Source organism: Orcinus orca, chromosome 7, assembly GCF_937001465.1.
Source record: "Orcinus orca chromosome 7, mOrcOrc1.1, whole genome shotgun sequence".
Lineage (NCBI taxonomy): Eukaryota > Metazoa > Chordata > Mammalia > Artiodactyla > Delphinidae > Orcinus > Orcinus orca.
Window position 1 is genome coordinate 7584632 of NC_064565.1, and position 21153 is coordinate 7605784.

Below are 21153 nucleotides of genomic sequence, written 5' to 3' on the forward strand. Positions count from 1 at the left end.
GGGCAAGGTACTCTCTCTCCTCACTCGAGTGCACAAACCAGGCCAGGAGTCTAGGTTACCTGCAGCCTTGGGAGAAGGGACAAGATCATGATTGATAGTAATGCTTCCATATGGCTTTAAAAACGTTAATACCAAAAAGTCCAGGTGCATCATCCATGGCACCAAATATAGTCTGTGAACTATTCTGTTGTACTGCTTAACCTTGAGTTACATAAAACATAACTGTAATGTGAAATAATAACCCTGGGGCCAGCATTCTGCTGCAGATTAAGAGGTAGCAGCTGTGCTCACCCTGTAATGAAAGTATAGAATATGATGAAAACTTAAGTTTAATGAGTAAATTTAAATAATTTACACTACTGAGTTTTTTATAAGACTTAATAACCAAATAAAAATTTCAAGTGCTGTAAGATGTTAAATAATTAAGAATTTATTACTAATAACCTGTGCATTCTCAATGAGGGCAATATCACACCCAAGGGAGTGAAAATTGGTTTTTATCTATTGTATACAAAGCACAGATATAGATACAGTACATAAACAAATATAGAGTTATATCTGTGGTGTTAAAATTACATGGAGAGAGGCAGTTAGAAAAAAATGTCTACAAAGGCTCCTTAGAGGGTCAATGATACAATACTGGGAAAATGGAATTTATTTCATGAAACTTGAAAACTGTCAGCTTTGCCCTGATAAAGCCAGTGAACAGTGAGGCTCCTGTGGTGGCTACTTACACAGTGGGCCAAGCTGTGGGGCCTTGGGCAGGAGCAGCAGAATGGAAACAAGCCCAACCCAGATACTGACCCAAATTAGTTGTCAGTATTTTTGAGGCCAATCAATCAGTGACAGGTTTTGAAGCTGCATAGAATTAATTATAGTACTCTACCTTTTTTGCATATTTTTGAAGTTTTCTGTAAACTTTTTTTTTATGGACATTTTTTAAAAAACCAAAATATATAGTGGTCCAAACAAAGCAAAGTAAAATATGTGGTACAAGGAAACCATATTTTACAAATATCCTGTTTATTCTGAGCATTCAGACTTAGAAAAGAACTTCGTTTCAATTTGTCTTTTTATTTCAATATGAGCTAAATTTAAGAAATTACCCTAGTCTTCTGACTTCATTTCCCAGAGTTGTTAGAAGAGCTAAATGACAATATAACTCCTTATGAAAATATATGGAAAAGTACAAGAGCTGATGTAAAAATGGTAATCAAGGTTCCAGGCATCAAGGGATTACTGAGTAACTGAAGAATAAAACCAGCCAGGCTGTAGTCCGACAAAGGGTACGCTGGTTTATTAACAAGGTGCCATCTAGGAAGGCCATCAGATGTTCACGGTGACAACTCACTGCCTGAGAAGTATTTCAGTGTGGTGATTTCCTACCTTTTTTGTTTTTGTTGTAAAAGAGTTTCCTTCATTTAATAATCTAGGAGTCTCTTAAATTAACATTTCAAAATTAAAATAATTCATCAAACGGGAGTCATTTTTACAGGTAAGGTAAATTACAGGATAAGGTATTGAGTTAATTTGTTTTTTTAAATCAAAAAGCCTTAAAATGGTCAAGAATTGATAGAGTGGGCATGACAAATACACATTTCAGAGTTTCATCACCAATGAAAAAATAAAGCATTTTTATAGACTTAAAACTGTCATTAGTCATTTAGATTTTGGTGAAGGAAAATTTAAAATGCCTCTATAATAATACAATGTTAAAAGAAAGTGGCCATGTACTGAGGTCATTTTAGTGAGCTACCATCATTTAAATATAAGAAAAGTAATTTCTTGGTCCAGATTAGTGAAACCTTAAAAAAGATTGTCTCTAGAGAACATTATTTGAGAACAATGCTTTTTCAGACACATTCTGATACTCAAGTTCACTTTATAACACAATTATAGATTAACCTTTTAATTACATCTTTCTTATTAAAAAGCTGTCAGATTTCCATTTCTTCGGGAGATATTTTCAGCAGTGTGTTGTTCAATTCCACAGGTTAAGCTCTCTTCATTATTATTAAGAACTTCATACATATTACAGAGACTGCCATTCATTACTTTTTCATCTTTCCTAAAAGACACAGGCAGACTTGCGAGACTAAAGTTGACGTCTTTAAAGGCATGCAATAAGAATATTCCCACAATGATTGTAAAGAAGCCACTCAGAGTACCAATGACATCATCAACAGGCATATCTTGCCACTCCTTAAAAAGAATAGCTGAGCAAGTTAAAACCGATGTTGTAAAGAATACATAATATATTGGAGTCACGATGGAAGTGTTGAATATGTCCAGGGCCCTGTTCAGGTAATTAATCTGTGTGCTCACACAGACTATAAGGCTCAGCAGCAGAATCCAGGCCAGGGGATGTCGCAGCACAGGCTTTCCAGCAAACAGCTCTTTGATAGCAATGCCCAGGCCCTTAACACAGGAGACTGAAAACGCTCCAATTACAGAGCAGATTGTGATATACACAAGAATGTTTGTCTGTCCATGGCGAGGTCCCACCACAAAGATTAATATCAAGGACACAATGACCACAAGTGTTGCAAAGACCACAAAACCTGGAGGAGGCAAAGTCAAATATTTAAGTCCTCAATAGGAAGGAGAAAGAAGTGGCCTTAACATAAAAATCAGCTTTCTTTTGCTGCCCCAGCAAAAAAGCACATTCATAAAAATTTAGTTAGAAGTACACACTGGAAGATTAAACTATGCTTCATATTCACAAATTACTATGCATGTAACATTTTTAAAGTAGCATCTTAGGCCTCATAATTATACAGATATCCCTTGATCAACATGGGATTGAGCTGCGTGGATCCAATTATATGTGGATTTTTTTTCTAATACATACTGCAGTCCTACACAATCTGAGGGCTGAATCTGTGGCTGTGGAACCTCAGGTGTGGAGGATGGACTATAAGTGGGTTTTCTCGGGTGCTCCTAACCCTTGTGTTGTTAAAGGGTCAAACTTACAGAAAACGGCATCAGGCTGATTCACAGCTGTCTATCCTAGAATATTGTACTACTTCCCACCCACTGGGGTGCTCTAACTCCAAAGACAGAATCAGAAACTAGTGGAGAGAAATCATGAGATGACCTTGAATGCTCAACGATTTATAGATGCTAAACAACATTTGTCTAAAATGAGTAAATTTTAAAAATATCTAGGGACAACCACTGGGGTAAAAAACAAATCAGTAAGAGAACATGAAAATAACTGTCAGGGTTCAGGTTGGATATGGAGAATTGAACCCAGCATGATAATAGTAATGATTGTGTAGCACCATGGGCCAGGCACTTGTCTCAGCAATTTGCACCGATTAACTCATTCAACTGACAATTACACTGCAGTACAGACGCTGTCATCTGCATTTTAAGATGAGGAAACAGACAACAGTCATTTAACCTTTTTACTCCTCTAATTCTGTCTAGAAGGAAACTTCAAATTAGACAAATTACCATCCCCCCCAAATCAATAAAAACTACCATTAATTTCCTCAGACAGACAAAGATGAAATATGAGAGGAATCAAAGCAGTCAAAATCTGGAGAGAAAGTACTCTGAGGTTGCACCAACACCTCTGCTTGTTCCCTCAGGGCAAACACCAAACCTAGAGCAGGAGTGAGGATAGGCACGAAGGCCAGCAGAGTGGTAACCTGGGGCTTATGGATGTTTCAGCAGAGGAGGTAAAAAAAAAAGAAAAAGTGGGAATTTTAGGCTAAGTAGCTGGGACAAAACAGGCCAAGATTCCAGAAAGGAGGGAACTGAAGAGGCGCCCGCGAATTTTCTGTGTGGTGTCTGTGGGCACAGAGCTGTACACGCCTAGTCAGAGGGGCCAAGTGGACAGCCTGGTGAGGAGGCCAAAGGACTAGCAGAGAGGCCCGCCTTGTCTTGGGCTGCCGAGACAAGGCACTGGCAATCCACAGCTCGCCAAGCTGGAGAGTCCTAGCCTATCAGTTGGGAGCCAGAAGGGCTCTGACCAAGAATAATGGCAAAATGGAAAAAAACTAGCCCCAGCTTACAGGTTGAAGGTCATCTGCTTACTCTTATCTGCCTACCCAAAGAAATTTAAATTCTCTCTGAAGGAAGAAAACATCATTTAGAGCCTTTACACTTTTTAATACACTATGGCCAGCATTCAACTGAAACTGTCCAAAGACAAAACTAAATGACTGAAAACAAAAGAAAAAACAGACCATAGAAAGAGGCCCACAAATATTAAAATTTTCAGATAAAGACTTTAAAATACCTAGGACTCTCCAGGGACCTGATGCACCATACCATGCATGTGGCTGACAATACTGTACTGTACATCTGGAAACTGGTGGGAGGGTGAATTTGTTATGTGTTTTTTGCCACCAAAAAAAAAAAAAAAAAAAAAGGAATCAAAGTACAAAGCCAAGCTCTTGGAATTAAAAATACAATAGCAGAACTAAAAACTCAAAAGAAGGGTTGGAAGATTTGAGGAAATCTCCCCAAAAGACAGTAAAAAGGCAAAATGGGGAAAAAATATGTAAGAAAATTGATGGTCTAGTTCAGGAGGTCCAATCAACAAGAAGAATAAGAAGAATTTCACAAAAAGAAGAGTATCAAAGAAGTATTTCAATTGCTTCTAGCGTAAGGCATGATTTTTTAAATTAAAAAAGATACATCAAGTACCTAACACAATGGATAAAAATTAACCCGCATCTAGGCACATTACTGGGAAATGTCAGACAATGAGGGCAAAGAGGACATCCCTACATGTTTCCAAAGATCAGTCTCATATAAAAGATAAAGAATCAGGAATTCCCAGGCGGTCCAGTGGTTAGGACTCCATGCTTTCACTGCCAAGGACCCAGGTTCAATCCCTGGTCAGGTAACCAAAAATAAAAAAAAAAAATCAATTGTGTTTGATTTCTCAGCAGCAATACTGGAAGTGAGAAGATAATAAGGTCATGGTAGATTAAAGACATCTTGATATATGCAGGGTCTCAAAAAGTCTCTCTTGTGTGCCTCTCTTGTCTCCTACAAGAGTGGCTCCAGCAAAATGAGGGTGCAAACCCAGGATTTGGGAGATAAGAGATCCACGAAAAAGCAAAAGTGAAAGGGATCCCCCAGGATGCTGGTGAAGGAACCCAGGATGTTGACTCTGCTAGTGGCCTCAAGACATCAGTCTAAATTGAGGCCAAACAAGGCTCTTAGAGAGAGAGTTCCATAAGAGATGACACTGCAGGAACACCAAATATGTCTGAAATTACTGAGAGTAGAATTAGATCACAGGGGAAAAATTTCAGAATGGACTGATAAATTTGTAGAAAACTAAGCAAATAAGATCATTATTAGTTCAGGAAAATCAGAAGTCACAAGAAAGGAAGGGAAAAGTAATCATAATGTACTGTATGTCCAAGCTGAGAATAAAAGTTATGTAGTGACAATAATGTAAAACAAATCATTTAAACAAAACTAAATAGATACAACTGGTAATAGATATAATAATGCCTAAAGGCAAGGAAGTAGTAGCAATATAGCATGTTATTTAGAGCAGCAGTCCCCGACCCTTTTGGCACCAGAGGCTGGTTTTGTGGAAGACTGGTGGTGGGGGTGGGGGATGGTTCAGGCAGTAATGCAAGCAATGGGCGGCGGCAGGGGCAGGTGAAGCTTTGCTCATTTGCTGCTCACCTCCTACCGGGCGGCCCAGTTCCTAACAGGCCTCGGCCTGGTACCAGTCCACGGCCTGGGGGTTGGGGACCCCTGATTTAGAGATACCAAGTTAAAGAACAAAAGAAACAAGGGCGGAGGGGCTGCCAGGGGAAGAAAATGACTGCAATTTCCCTGATAAGCCTTGTAGGACAACTGGCCTCTTCATATGCACATAAAATTTTGATTCAATAAAAACTATGTTGAAAAGTAAAATACAGTAAGACCAATAAAGCTTTTCTTTTTTTTTACCTGGATCTCCTAGCTTGTGAGACATTTCATTTAAAGTCTCAATCTCCTCTTCTTTTGGAGCATGAATAACCATAACTGTAGATCCCAGAATACTCAGCAAACATCCAATTTTTCCATGAAGGTTAAGTCTTTCATTTAGAAAGTATGAAGAAAGAATAGCACTAAAATGGGGAGAAGGTGGAGAATATTAAAATAATCAGCTACTTTTCTCATTTTTAAATATCAACACAACTCAGAATTTAAACTAATGAACTCAAACTAAAACACTGTGAGCGTATAAAGATTCTGGCTTTCAGCCAAAGTAAAGAAAATGCAAATTCAATCATAAAACGAAAGTTTCTGGGAACCACCTGTTTCATCATACACTAAACCAGTATAGTTACCATCTTTCTACTGTAGTACATCAATGTGAAATTTATAATAAACAGAGCTATGGTACAAATGTATATTCTATTTAAGAATCTATGTCCAAACCAATGCTTAATATTTGCTCAACTTTAATTTATCCCTACTGGTTGATGCATCCTTTGTACATTTTCATTTAATTCTATGTAATTTGCCTATTATATTATCAAGTTTTAATAATTTATAACTAGTTTTATCAAAATCTTTAAAAAATATAAACCTATAAATATAATAATGGCATAATATACAAAAATTAAGGATAAAAGACACATGCCATAATATATCTTTATTTATTATATATAATACATAACATCTTATATCTTTATATATTATGTATAATATATAGTATCTTGAAAATTATATAATTTGCATACTACATTGATTTATAAAGTACTATCTTTAAAAATAAAAATACCTATCAACCAACCAACTTTGGGAATAGTAGCCAAAATCCAGACTTCAATATGGGCTTAGCTGTTTGCGCTAATGATTAAAATAACAGAAACAGGACAAGTCTTGTACTGCTCCTTCCAAACAAGGATCCTGGGCCAGTCTTCAACCATGCCCCAATCAATGATTTTCTGTAGAAGGTACAATCTATTCATCACCAACCACCACCTACCAAAGTATACATGTATCAAATGATAAATATTGTAACAAGTGCAACTTGGAGTTTTAAAAAACTGAAATTAAAGTAGAACTAGTGCTGACTTTGAACACAAGCAAGACACAGAATAAAAGCATCTTCTCCCACAACTTGATAGCTTGCCTCCGCACAGAGGGTAACATTTCAAAAGCAAATTACTACGCAGCATAAAAAGTTCTCCACGTTGCTTAAACATAAATTATGCAGACCATGTGTGGTTAGATGGTACTGAAAACTTCACAGGCTGAAGGCTGAAACCCTAGCTGTTGTTTCTACATGTGATGAGTAGGGTCCTTACCTCACTAGGACACTGAGTGCCCCTAACGGAGTCACTAGGGTGGCTGGTGCAAAGGCATACGCAGCAAAGTTGGCCACCTCGCCAGCTCCCACTTGGAGACAGACAACAAGAGAAAACTCTCAGATAGGAACATATCTAGTCAAAACGGAAATGCCTGCATTTTATTTACATTTATTTTTTAACATACTATTTGAATCATATCTAGTAATTTCTGTATTTTCTCCCATCTATTCACAAGGGTTCTCCTGTAAATTAGCAACATTAGAATAGAGTTCAAACCCATTAGAAACAATACAAATCTATAATTTCAATGGAAGACATCTAATTTATGTTTATATAGGTGTTTAAATTAAAAATTTTAATAGATATTTACATCCTATGACAACAAACACAAATCAGCTAAAAATGATACGAAAGCACTTCTCCCAAGTCTTTTTCACTAGCTCTTTTCTTTTTTAAAACCCAACTCTTACATTCAAAAGGTATTCTTAGGTTCCTACTATGTGCCAGATGCTGTTCTAGCATCAGGAAATACATCAGAGAGCAAAATAAAGATACCACCCTCCTAAGAGTTACATTTTAGTGAGGGAAAACAGACAAAACACATATGTCAAGTATTTAAGTGTGCTATGAAGAAAACAAAGCAAGGGAAAGGAATGGAGAGCTGGTGACGGGCAGGACATGGTGCCAGGCAAAGATGCTCTGATAGGTAATTCTGACCAATCTGATATGGAGTGAGGGATTTACCAGCAGCTATGGGTATGGGGAAGGGGGACAGACATCCCAAGCAGGGAGAAGAGCAAGTACAGAACTTTGACTCAAGACAATGTCTGGCATGTCTGAACAGCAAGGAAGCCAGGGTGGCTCCAGCAAAGTGAGCCAGGGGGAGAGAAGCCAGGGAGAGTCTCACAATGGATTTTAACTGAGCTGAAAAGCCACTGGGGAATTTTAGCAGGAGAGGGACATGTGATCTCATAAAACGATCACTCTTGGCTACTATTTTCAAAATGGTTATGCCAAATATCCTTTGTCTCTCACTCTCCCCAACATTTAGTATTGTCAGATTTTAAAGTTGGCTAATCTGTTAATGGGAAATGGGATTATTTTATTATGCTTTCAATTTGCATTTTCCCTTTTCATATTTATTGGCCAAGTGAAATCTTTTAGTGAAGTAGCTGTTCAAGGTTTTTCCCTGTCTATTAAGCTATTTGTTTTCTCTTATTGATTCTAGGTAATTCTTTATATATTTTGAACACAAATCTTTTGTTGGTTAAAAGCATTTTTTTTTTATACCATGACCTGCTTTTTTTTATTCTCTTAAACTCTTGTAATCAAAAAAGTTCTTGGGGGCTTCCCTGGTGGCACAGTGGTTAAGAATCCACCTGCCAATCCAGCGGACACGAGTTCGAGCCCTGGTCTGGGAAGATCCCACATGCCATGGAGCAACTAAGCCCGTGCGCCACAACTACTGAGCCTGCGCTCTAGAGCCCGTGTGCCACAACTACTGAAGCCCACGCACCACAACTACTGAAGCCCATGCGCCTAGAGCCCATGCTCCGCAACAAGAGAAGCCACCACGATGAGAAGCCTGCGCACTGCAACAAAGAGTAGCCCCCGCTCACCGCAACCAGAGAAAAGCCTGCACGCAGCAACAAAAACCCAACACAGCCAAAAAATAAAATAATAAAATAAATTTATTTAAAAAAAAGAAAAGAAAAAAGATCTTGGGGCTTCCCTGGTGGCGCAGTGGTTAAGAATCCACCTGCCAGTGCAGGGGACACGGGTTCAAAGCCCTGGTCCAGGAAGATTCCCCATGCCATGGAGCAACTAAGCCCGTGCACCCTGACTACTGAGCTCGCGCGCCCCAACTACTCAGCCCACGTGCCACAACGACTGAAGCCCACTCGCCTAGAGCCTGTGCTCCACAAGAGAAGCCACCGCAACGAGAAGCCTGTGCACCACAATGAAGAGCAGCCCCCGCTCGCCGCACTAGAGAAAGCCTGCGCACAGCAACGAAGACCCAACGCAGCCAAAAATAAATAAATAAATTTATTTTTTTAAAAAAGTTCTTAATTTCAATGTCAAATTTTAAAATATCTTCCTTTATGGTTAGTGCTTCATACAACTTGTACAAGAAATCTGTCTCAAAATTCTTTATCCTCTAAATCCTTTAGTGTTCTGCTTTCATGTTTAAGCTTATAAACCACCTGGAGTTGATCTTTATACAGAGTGAAGTAGGAACCCTATTTTCTTTTCCAGATGGATTGTTACAGCAATATTTACTGAAAAGTACACTTCCCTATTTCAATACCACCTCTGTCATAAATATACTGCCCATGGACCTATTCTATTGGCTCATGTATCTATCTTGTTATAATACCATCCTGACTTAATTAGTGTAACTTCATTAAGTCTTGATATCCAATAGAACAAGTCCTTTCACCTTTTCTTCTTAAAGAGTATCTTTGCTTTTCTTAGACTTCTGTATTTCCACACAAAATTTAAAATCAATTATCATGTACCACCTAACAACCTAGTTTCAAATGGAATAGCATTAATCCATATATGAGCATGGAGAGAAACGACAATTTTACACTTACAACTATTGTTGTATTTGTTGAATACAAATACAAAACTATTGTTGTATTGTTGAATCTTTCAATCCATGAAAATGACATATCCCTCTACTATTCGTCTCAGTAATGTTTTCATTTCCTCTGTGGGAATCTTTACCATCTTTTGTTAGATTTATAACTAATTCCTGTTTCTTAAAATTATATGCTGATGGTAACATTTTAACATTTCATTTTCTAATTGTTGCTGATATATAGAAACACAGCTAAGTTTTGTATACTAACTTTGTATCCAACAACCTTGCTAAATTTTAAATTTACAACTCATCTGTATGTTCTTTGGAATTCTTATACCCACAATCATATAATCAGCAAATAACAACAGTTTATATGTTCCTTTCTAATCCTATTTTCTCCCCTTGACTTTCTGCATTGGCTAGAAATTCCAGTAAAATATTGAAAAAGTGATGAGAGGTTATTTGCTTGTTCCCAGTTCCAAAAAGTTAAGTCTTCAATATTTCCCCATTTTTGTGTTTACTGGGCAATTGTTGGTTTTGGCTTTCTTTTGTTAGCGTTTTTTTTTTTTTTTTTTTGGGGTTTTGTCTTAGAAATCCTATATCATATTAAGGAAATTCACTTAAATTATTAATTTGAAGTGGTTTCTTTATAGTCATGAATAGCTGAATTTTACTGAAATAATTTTTCTCCTTCAATTTAACATGGTAAATTACAGTGATTGGTTTTCCAGTACTATGCCAACTTTGCATCAACAGAATAAATCTAACTTGTTCATGCTATACCATTTTATTTGTAATTTTTACATATATGTTCGTGAATGAGACTAGACTTGATTTTTCCTTTCTTATCCTGTCCTAATCAGCTTTTGGCATTAGAATTATGCTAGCTTTTTAAGAAGAGTGAAGGAATATATACTGCTTTTTCTATTATTAGGAAATTTCTCAAGACTACAATCATTTCTTCTTTAAATGACTGAAAAATTTACCAATGAAACCATCTGGGCCCAAGGTTTAGTATATGCAAAGGTATTTTTTTTGGCTGCGTTTGGTCTTAGTTGTGGCATGCGGGATCTTTCATTGCAGTGTGTGGGCTCTCTAGTTGTGACATGCAGGTTTTCTCTCTAGCTGTGGCATGTGGGTTCTATAGTCGTGGCACGCAGGCTCCTAGTTGAGGCGTGCAGGCTCAGTAGTTGAGGTGCACAGGCTTAGTTGCCCCGTGGCATGTGGGATCTTAGTTCCCTGACCAGGGATCAAACCCACATCCCCTGCTTTGGAAGGCGGATTCTTTACCACTGGACCACCAGGGAAGTCCCATATGCGTAGGTTTTAAAATTATAGATTCAACTGTGTTAAGTTAGAGGAGTATTCCAGTTTTCTATTTCCTCATGAGTGTTGATAAATTTTACTTTTCAAGATATTCTGTCTACGTTTTTTTATCAACTGGAATAAATTTTTCATAACATCCTGTTAATACCTAGAAAACCCTAATTACATCACCTAGCTATTCTACCTTCTCCTTTTCTTGATCAGTTTCAAGGTTTACCAAGTTCATTATCCTGATCACAGACCCAAATATTTGCTTTAATGCCCTGTTTTCTATTTAAATAATTTCAGCTTTTCTCTTTATTTCCTTCTACATTTTGGGGTTTATTCTGCCATTCTTTTTCTATTTTCTTGAACTAGATGCCTCACCTTTCTCATTTTCAATTATATTTATTTGAAACCATAAATTTTACTCTAATTACTTCAGTTATATTCCACAAATTATGATATTCTGTACTTTGTATCAACATATTGAAGTATTTTCTAAATTAAACATATTTTAAAAATATTTTCTAATTTCCATTCTGACTTCTTTGAACCATGGGTTACATAAAGCATATTTCTAAGTTTCCACACGTGTTTTTCACAATATCTTTTTGTTACTATTTCTAATATAATGATCTGTGAAAAGACTTCATCAAATCCTTTGAAAAATTAAAGACTGGCTTTATGGTCCTGCAAACAGTCCATGTGCATCAATATTCCATATGCACTTAAAAAGAATGTAGATCTTAAGTTGCTGAGTTCAGTGACTTAAGTGTGTTAAATCTGCTGTTCAAATTTTCTATCACCTTAAGATTTTACTCTGCTTTCCCCATCAACTGCTCAGAGTGTTACATTAAAATCTCACTGTATGATTTTGGATTTGTCTATTTCTCCTTGCTATTCTGTCAACTGCTGCTTTGTATGTAAGGCCATATTATTAAATAAAGTTAGAACTGTTAAACTTCCTGAGTTGAACCCTTTGTCTTAAGAAATAATCCTCTGTCTCTAGTATTGTTTTTTGCTTTGAATTATACTTTTTCTAATATCAATAACAGAAATCTCAACTTTTTTCAGGGATGTTTTCCCATCCTTCCCTTTCAGCCGTTCTGTATCTCATGTTTTTCAGTGGCCCTTGTAAAAGGCATGTAGTTGTTTTTGTTTGTTATTTGTTTTTATAATTCCAGTAGAATAATCTTTGCCTTTTAACTGGGGCATTTCGTGTACAGTAGTTATTGATATATCTGGATTTAAATATACCACCCATTTTAAAAGATTTTTTCAAAAGTTTAAAGAATAATACAACACTTCAAATTTTCAGAAAAACAGAATAAAATATAAATGACAGCTATATATCCACCACCCAGACTCCCCAGGTGGCATCACCTAACTGACCCTTATTAGTCCAGTTCACAAGTTCTCTCTTTCAACTGCCTGCTCTGGAGTCTGCGATTACCTCTAGGGCAGAAGTATCTCCAGCTTATCCTGAGCTCTATGCTTTTCCCTGATCTAGGCTAGCTAATTCTTCACTAACATGTTAGCTCTTTAATGCTTTTAAGAGGATGCTTTTTTATATCCTGTCCAGACTTTTAACTTATTTTCAGCAAATCTTATTAGTTTTAGCTTCAAAACACATCCAGAATTCTACCACTTCTCACCATACTCACTGCTATTACTCTGGGTCCATGCCATCACAACCTCTTACCTAATTATTTCAATAGCTTCTTACAAGGTTTCTCTGCTTTTGCACCTATGCAGTCTGTGCCTCAACACAGCAGCCTGAGAGTTCCTATTAAAACCTGAGTCCGATCAGGTTACCTCTTAACTCAAGCCTCCAATGACTCCCCATCAAACATAAAAGTCAAAGTCCTTTCTATAACCTACAAAGCCCCACATGATCTAGGCCCTTATTACTTCTCTAAACTTACCCCTACTGCTTCCCTGCATATCCACTCCCTTACTATTCTTGCCTCTTTAATGTTTCCTGAGGTTTTAGTAATCCAGTACTGTATAACAAAGCACCCCCCAAAACTGGCAGCTTAAAACAACAAAAGCCATGTTTTCTGTTGGTCAAGACTTAACGGTTTCTCATAGTTTCTGTTGATCAGTAGGTACTTCCCACTCAGGGTTTTTCAAGAGGTTGCAGTCAAGATACGATCTGCAACCTGTACCTTGCTACAATCTGGAGGACCCAGTTCCAAGATAACTTACTCACATGACTGGTAAGTCAGTAACTGGTTATAGACTGGGGACCTCTCCTCAGGCTGCCTGACTGTCCCCCAGCACAGTAGCTGGCTTCAGAATGACCAATACAATCATCAAGGCAAACCTTAACGCCTCTGATAACTCAGTCACATCATCAATTCCATTGTATTCTTTGATCACACCAGGTCAGCACTAATTCAATGTGAAAGGGGATCATAGAAAGATGTGACCACCAGGGGATGAGGATCTTTGTGGGCTATCTTGGATTCTGCCTACCACACTTTAAAAGGCCAGGCATGGTCCTGCCTCATGGCCTTCATATTTATTACTTCCTCCTGCTTAAAATGTTCTTCCCCCAAATATCCATATGGCCAGCTTCCTCAATTCCTTTATGTCTTTTACTCAAATATTATCTTTCCAGGGAGGGCTGCCCTGGCCCCCTAACTAAAATCTAAACCTATCCATCCTTCACTTTATTACATCCCTTCCCTACTTTACTTCTAGCAAGTGTTAACATTTATCACTAATACACATTTTATCTTGTTTATTTTGTTGTCCATGTAGAATGTAAAGTCTCATGTGGTTAAGAATTTTTTTGTTTGTGTATTCTGTTTGCTATATCTCCAGCACCTAGAACAACTGGCATACAAAAACTGATCAAGAAATATTTGCTGAATGAATAGTCAAATCAGTCTCTTTCTTATTTCAACTGCCCTTAAACTTAGAAAAAAGTTTACATAATTTAATCTTGAATACTTTGAAGGCTTAGTGTCTTAAGGATCACTTTTTCCATGTACCCTTTAAAAGGTAATCATCAAAATAAGCATGGACAGTCTTCTCAAATGCATATCTCATTTCCAATTTAGAATGAAAATTAATGGAGGGACAGGAATTAAAAACAGGATGTGTTCTATGATCTTTCACTTTCAAAATTACCTTTTTAAACTGAGCATAATTTTAAAAAATACATATATATATCAGACATGTTTTAATCAAGTAAATGTCTTCTCATTCAAATTAAGTAAATGTCTTCTCATTCAAATTAAATAAGCTATTAAACTGCAAAATGACTTTTACAGGCTTAAATTTTACATATTTTGTGTTTTGTTCATTTACAAAAACAGAATTTATTTAAAGTTTTAAAACTGCTGGTAATATGAGGCTGTAATAGTATATGTAAATATTTCAATATACAGCTATAATATTTTCTTGAAATGTCCTCTATACATACTTGATAGCAGTCCAGCCCACCACAACCATTCTTTAAGATATGCATGGCCACCTTGACCTGTGAATGAAAACATATTTCACCTCTTTGGAAGAGTGCCAGACTTCAATAAATTTATGACAACTATTAGTAATGACAGATTTTAAAGTATCATTTGCTAATTATTACTACATTGAATAAAGATTTCATCATGATTACATACAGGATTTCTTAGATAATATTTTTATGATTATCTTAGAAAAGGGAATGTGAGGATGTGAATGTGAGTGACGCAAATTCAGTTCATACTTCATTCTTTTGTTTTGTGAACTCAGTTTCAATAAATAAAGAAACTGAACCTATAAGAAGTAGCCCAACTTCAAATGAATCAGATAGTGGACAAGCCACTTAGGTGTGGGTGAGCCCCACTTATGAGGTAGTAACCTTGGAGAAAGGGGTCCTATATTGACCAGACATAAAAAGACTGAGCACTGCTCACAGTGTGGGGCTTCCAGGATGCTCATGCTGCCTTTTTACTTGACTTTCCTCCAGTCTAAACTAATAAGATCCGAAAGCAATCAGTACTTAAGCCGTTGTTCAAAAGAAAAAGCCAAAGTGAATGAACCCCTCGACAAGCGTATCCACATGGGCAATGAGTACCTGCCTTAGGAATGAGGATACACTTGTTCAAGCAGCATATGCCAATACTTTCTCCTCTCTGCACTAAATCTAATAGAGGCCAATGTTTTAAGAGAGTTTAATTAGGTTTGGCCATAGAGATGGCACAGAAAAGAAGAGGTAACATTTTTTACTGCCAAAGCAGGTTTTCCTATGAGGTCAGAACTGGGGCAGAGGCTGAATGACAGAACATGACCAGAATGCAAAATAATTCTGAGAGCTGTTATGATGCACCAGACGAAGTCAGGGGGGTTCAATCACACTGGGCATCCCCCAGGGTCTCGTGACTTATCAGTAATTTCTGGGGATCAACCTACACCACCCATCAGAATTTCACGCAACTGAGTACACTTCAACCTTAGGAAGCCCTCTCTTTCCTTCCTGCCAACTGGAGATCATCAGAAAAAATGTCTAAGGAAAAGTTAAACTTTTACTATCATAGACAAAAGATCCTAGCCTTCAATAGGATTCTGATTCTATCCACATACCTTCATTTCCTTCTCTGCAGTCAGATCAAAATTTAAAGGAAAGGCTGGATGCTAATTGGGCATTGGTCCCTACTCCCACTTTGATAATAACTCCAAGAGCGAGTAGTTAACTTATTTTGACATCTTCTTACTTTTTATTTTTCTCATTACAAAAATGATTCTCTATAAACATTTACAACTCTTGCACAGTTCAAAGTTTTAAATATAGTCACTAGGAATGAAGATATGGTCTTCTACAGTCAAAGAACCCAAGTACATAAGCATACACTGATGTCATTTCAAAGTCACATAGGGCATAAATAACCTACCTGCTCTCATGGAGCCTTTTCTGGCAAGTCGCAGAAGGCCTTTTTTTTTCAAAATGAAACTCCCTCCAATGAAAATGCTGGAGCTCATAGCCAATCCCAGACCAATATAAAAGTCATATTTTCCACGGCCCTGGCTCATTTCGTTTGTTACTTTAAAAATTCCTGTGAATCACATTGATCAAGAACAGAGAAACTGCTGGTGCTGGAGGCAGGATGATGCAGTCTTCAAATCTAAATGATGCAAAAGAAAATGAGATTTTTCACAGAATGACAGGATGCATGACCATATACAATTCAAAATTTTACTCCTTCTCTTTTCATAAAATAATAACATTTCTATTGGTACTATTAATTAACATCAATATATTTACCATTTGTATTTAGTGCTAATCTAATTATATTTCTTCCAATTATGGCGAAAGATGGGATCTTGATATAAAACCATACTTAAAAACTGAACTCACAGGGACTTCCCTAGCGGTTCAGTGGTTAAGACTCCAAACTTCCACTGCAGGGGGAGAGGGTTTGATCCCTGGTTGGGGAATTAAGATCCCACATGCCATGCGGTGTGACCAAAAAAAAACCAAAACAAAAACTGAACTAATAGAAACAGAGAGCTCCCAGAGTTAGCAGGTAGGGGGTAGGAGTGAAGGTGGTTAAAAGGTACAACCTTCCAGTTACAAGATAAATAAGTCATGGGGATGTAATGTACAGCACAGTAACATAGTTAATAATACCGTATTGTATATTCGAACATGGCTAAGGCAGTAGATCTTAAAAGTTCTCATCACAAGAAAAAAAATGTGTAACTCTTGTGTGGTAATGAATGTTAACCAAACTTAATGTGGTAATCATTTTGTAATATATACATTATCTGGTACACCTTAAACTAATACAGTGTTACATATCAGCTATAACAATAAAACTGGGGAAAAAATTAAAAATAAAACATTTAAATTGATTTTATAAACTGTGGTTTCATATTTTTAAAATGTTTCCAGTCTTAGCTGGATAGTCCATAGTAACAAAACTTTGCTTTTAAGACAAAACCTTCTAGGGACTTCCCTGCCAGTCCAGTGGTTATGACTCTGTGCTCCCACTGCAGGGGGTACAGGTTCAATCCCTGGTCGGGGAACTAAGATTCTGCATGCAGCGCAGTGTGGCCAAAAGTTAAATAAGTAAAATAAATAAATAAATAAATACATATTTTAAAAGTTAGTTTCACCAAAAAAGAAAAAAAACTTCTACAGAATGAAAGTCAGGCATAAAAACATACAAATCTAGTCTGCAAATACATTTACCAATTTCACAAATGTGTCCTTTTTGAATAATCTATACAGAGAAAAAATTTTCTCACTCATATATTTTCTTCTTAGAAATCTATGTAGACATAAGTATTTGGTAATTTATTTCTTATTTAGCCTATTTGGGGGTGTGTAAGGAGAAGGCAGATGTCACATTATTTTGTGAGCAGAGGATGATGATTCTAACAGACAAATGTTTGCCAGGGTGTATGTATAGTACTGGTGGACTTTTTAGAGAACATGAGGGCCATGGGACCTAGAGGACTTGAGTCATAAGGCCAGAAAGGATGCAGTGGCATACCAAAGACTGCAATTCTTTTTCCAAATAGCCAAAACTCAGAACTCTGCTGACAAACAAACTAAAGCAAAGTGTAGAAAGTGGAGGTAAAAACATTTACTTAGCTGCAAGATTTATGATTGGTTATAACTAACTGCCAGTCCAACTTTCTGGTATGTCCTGAGATTTTTAGTCCCACAATTCAACAACTGAATCCCAGAACTAATCTGCAACTCAGTCAGGATCCTTAGTCATTAACCCTCACTAACTAGCCAAATGTTTCCATTCTTCAGGTTATGGGACTCAGGCTTTTCATAAAAGGAACTTAACTTCCTATCTACCTAGCCCCTCAATTACCTTATCCATCCACTCAAACAGCTTTTACTGAACATATACTATGTGCACTAAGCATTATGATAAGCTCTCTGGATAAAATGGTAATAGCTTTTAGACTTCAATGGGGAGACAGACAAGCGACAGATTATAACAGGGGGTTGGGGGATAAGAGAAATAGGTGAGGGAGATTAAGGGGTACAAACTTCCAGTTACAAAATAAATGAAACCGGGATGAAAGGTACACTATGGGGAATACAGTCAATAACAATGTAATATCTTTGCACGGTGATAGATGGTAATTAGGCTTATTATGGTGATCATTTCTGTAACATATAGAAATATCAAATCACTATGTTGTACACTCAGAACTAACATAGTGTTACAGGTTAATTATACCTCAAAACAAACGAACAAAACTTTTGACACTAAACTTCCAGGTATGAAAAAACATCTTAAAAACGGTACTTACTGTAATTGAATACCAAAGATTTGACAATATACTTAAACACAAAGGAATGAAGCTCTCTGCAAATATGCTATAGTTTTTCAAATCTGGTGGCTTAGTTTGAATCAATTCCTTTACTTCTACTTCTTATCAATAAGTAAAAGTACAAAAATGAAAGATAAATTTCAAATCTACAATTAAACTGCTCTATCACCAAAAGAAAAAAAAAATTATAACAAAAATAAGTGCTTACAGGTTCCCACCACACCGTGAACAACTGGTTTATCCACGTTTATGGCCCAGTCACCCTCAGCAGAATGCCAGCTCCTGGGCTCCTGCACGAGTCACCTTTTTTTATCCTGTGTACTCAGCTATCTGGCAGTCTCATGTCTCAATACATGTTTGGAATCATATAATTGGTCCTAAAAAATAAAGTTGGCTATTCATGAGTGGTCATTAGTAGACAGAAAACCACTGCATCACTCATATCAGCATCCTAAAATGTAACCACTATCTTATAGACTATAAACTGAAGAACTGTAAAAAGTTGTCAAAGTATACTGGGAAGTCATAGTACCACATACAAGTGAACATGCAAAGATAATAGTAATAACGGCTGGAAAATGGGAGTAAAGAAACCTGGCTACCAAACACGTCAGCCCACTTGGCAGGTATATCCTTCTAATGAGCAAGAGTCACCTAACTTTAATGAAACCTCCTCCTTCAACCGTTACGTTCATGGAACAATGTTCGTAATTATGATTCATACAAGTTCTACTGAGGAAATAACTACTTAAATCTTCAAAAATCTCCCTTTTGAAGGTCTGAACAGAACAAGCCAAATTATAGTCTGAATGTTCTGGAATCAATAAGATGGAACTTTGTTATCTGCAAGGATGATATCCAGAAACAAGTCAGGTTTATCTGTAATTCCAATCCCAGTATAATGATAGCCTCACAAATACAAATTCAGACTTTAATTATATAAACCTGACCTTCAAATGCCAAATGTGTAACTACTAATTTACTAATATTTACTAACATTTAATGTTAAATTTCACTAAATGCAAGTTAGTGGTGTAAGGTCTAAAATTAAGACCCAATATATTGTGCTGCCTTGACACCTGGTAAAACTGGGATGACCTGACCACAAGTTCCTGCCCTCCCCCACTCTGCTTTCATGGCTAGGTCCCGAAGCCAAACAACTCTACTTATCATGGGGACCAGGCACATTTCCTGCTTATCCTTGAGTAGTGGGCTTCACTGCCTTGACAGACTGCAGAATTATTAAAACCAGCTAATCACATCCTCCTGCAGGAACCAAGGGGCCCCTCAACCTCTTGCACTACAAAGCCTGCCTCCACATTCCCTGGTTCTTTCTCTGCAGCCCCCGTGTGGCCCTGTGTGGTATGCGGTGTCCTCCTCCTCGATGAGTAAAAGTGACTAATAAACTGCTGTCTAATAAACTGCTCTCACATGTCCAGTGTCAAAGGGAGGGAATCCACACCCTACCCCCAACCAACAAAGTGAAGAAGAGGTGATTAAACCAATACCTTATAATGTAATCTTACTCATTTTATCCAAAGATCACTGAAAGTTCACTATTCTTAACTTTACTATGTCTACATATAAATTTTTTCCACTTGTTACATAAAGTTGCATGATGCTATTTAAAATCTTTTTCCCTCTTTTTTTTTATTGCTATTGACTTATTGTGGAAAATTTCAAACACACAAAAGTAGACAGAAGGCCTTTTTTGAGCAGTTGGTTCAATCATTTATTATGCATGTGGCTTTGGAGAGCTGTACCCCTCGTGCCCACTTCATTTCCCAACACAGGATCATGGCTCCCTTGAGACAAGTCATCAGTGCCCAGCCACACTACAGCCCTCCCATCCTCCTTTCCACTACTTAGAGGCTGCTCTTCACTCCAGGCCAGGTCACACTTCAAGCTATGCTACAAAGACTTCTCGAGTAGCTAGAGCCCACAGGCATTTTCTCTCCTTTGCACTCATTTTATTTACAGACAGCTTCATAAAATTTATTTCTTAATTACTGTTCTATGTTCAAAGATAAATTCTAAGTTTCTTAAAGACAATGACTGGTTCTTTGTAGTGGTTTCTCCACAAAAGGCACTCATTTATAGTGGCAAATACGATTTATAAGCTTTTCTAGAATTAAGGTTACTTGTTGTGCTTGTTCGTTCACTTACTGAACTACAATGATGTGTACGTGGGTGGGGAAGGGTGCCAAGTAACATAAAAGTTACATGCCATCAAGTTATAAAGCAGCCTTCAGCCACTAAACTAAGTAAATGAATCATCTCATTTCACTTACAGTTTGAAAACAGGACGTCCGTGGACACAGCGGCAAGTCGGAATCTGCTTGGAAGTGCAGAGAAGTTCCTCCGCACTATGTGGGGACAACAATGGACACACAGAAGGACGTTCAACCCCCAAAGCAGCAGCCAGTGATATATACCTGTGGAGAATGTCACACAGAAAATGAAATAAAATTACAGGATCCAGTCTGAGGCAGAGAATGTGGATACAGAATAATGCACAAGAAAAGGACTAAAAGATGGGTGGTTTTTGATGCTCGGTGAAACATGATATTCTGAGGACTATCTTCATTTGTATTTGGATTTGCTGTTAATGTTGTTGTATAGCTTTTGATTAGTGTACTTCATGAATACAACTATATATACATAATTTCATTTTAAAAACCATAT

At 37.2% G+C, this 21153-nt stretch overlaps 1 protein-coding gene and 1 pseudogene across 1 annotated transcript; one reads left to right on the forward strand and one right to left on the reverse strand.

Annotated features, from left to right (window-relative positions):
* Nucleotides 1–407: 407 nt before the first annotated feature.
* On the reverse strand, nt 408–20899 carry NIPA2 (NIPA magnesium transporter 2). The gene is made up of 6 exons (XM_033400213.1): nt 20760–20899; nt 16062–16292; nt 14612–14668; nt 7281–7371; nt 5932–6092; nt 408–2561 (listed from the first exon to the last, which is right to left on the reverse strand). Exons 2-6 carry the CDS (start codon nt 16198–16200, stop codon nt 1927–1929), a joined length of 1083 nt encoding a protein of 360 aa, XP_033256104.1. The 5' UTR covers nt 16201–16292; nt 20760–20899; the 3' UTR covers nt 408–1926.
* Nucleotides 20851–21042, forward strand: LOC117195505 (DNA-directed RNA polymerases I, II, and III subunit RPABC4-like; annotated as a pseudogene).
* Nucleotides 21043–21153: the final 111 nt, after the last annotated feature.

Bases quoted from the DNA above. Each gene is read 5' to 3' on its own strand.
- NIPA2 (XM_033400213.1), bottom strand. From the start codon at position 16,200: ATGAGCCAGGGCCGTGGAAAATATGACTTTTATATTGGTCTGGGATTG. The intron at 14,669-16,061 runs GTAGGTTATTTA...TTTCATTCACAG, and splicing joins AAAAGGCTCCATGAGAGCAG to GTCAAGGTGGCCATGCATAT. The intron at 7,372-14,611 runs GTATGTATAGAG...TCTGTCTCCAAG, and splicing joins GTGGGCTGGACTGCTATCAA to TGGGAGCTGGCGAGGTGGCC.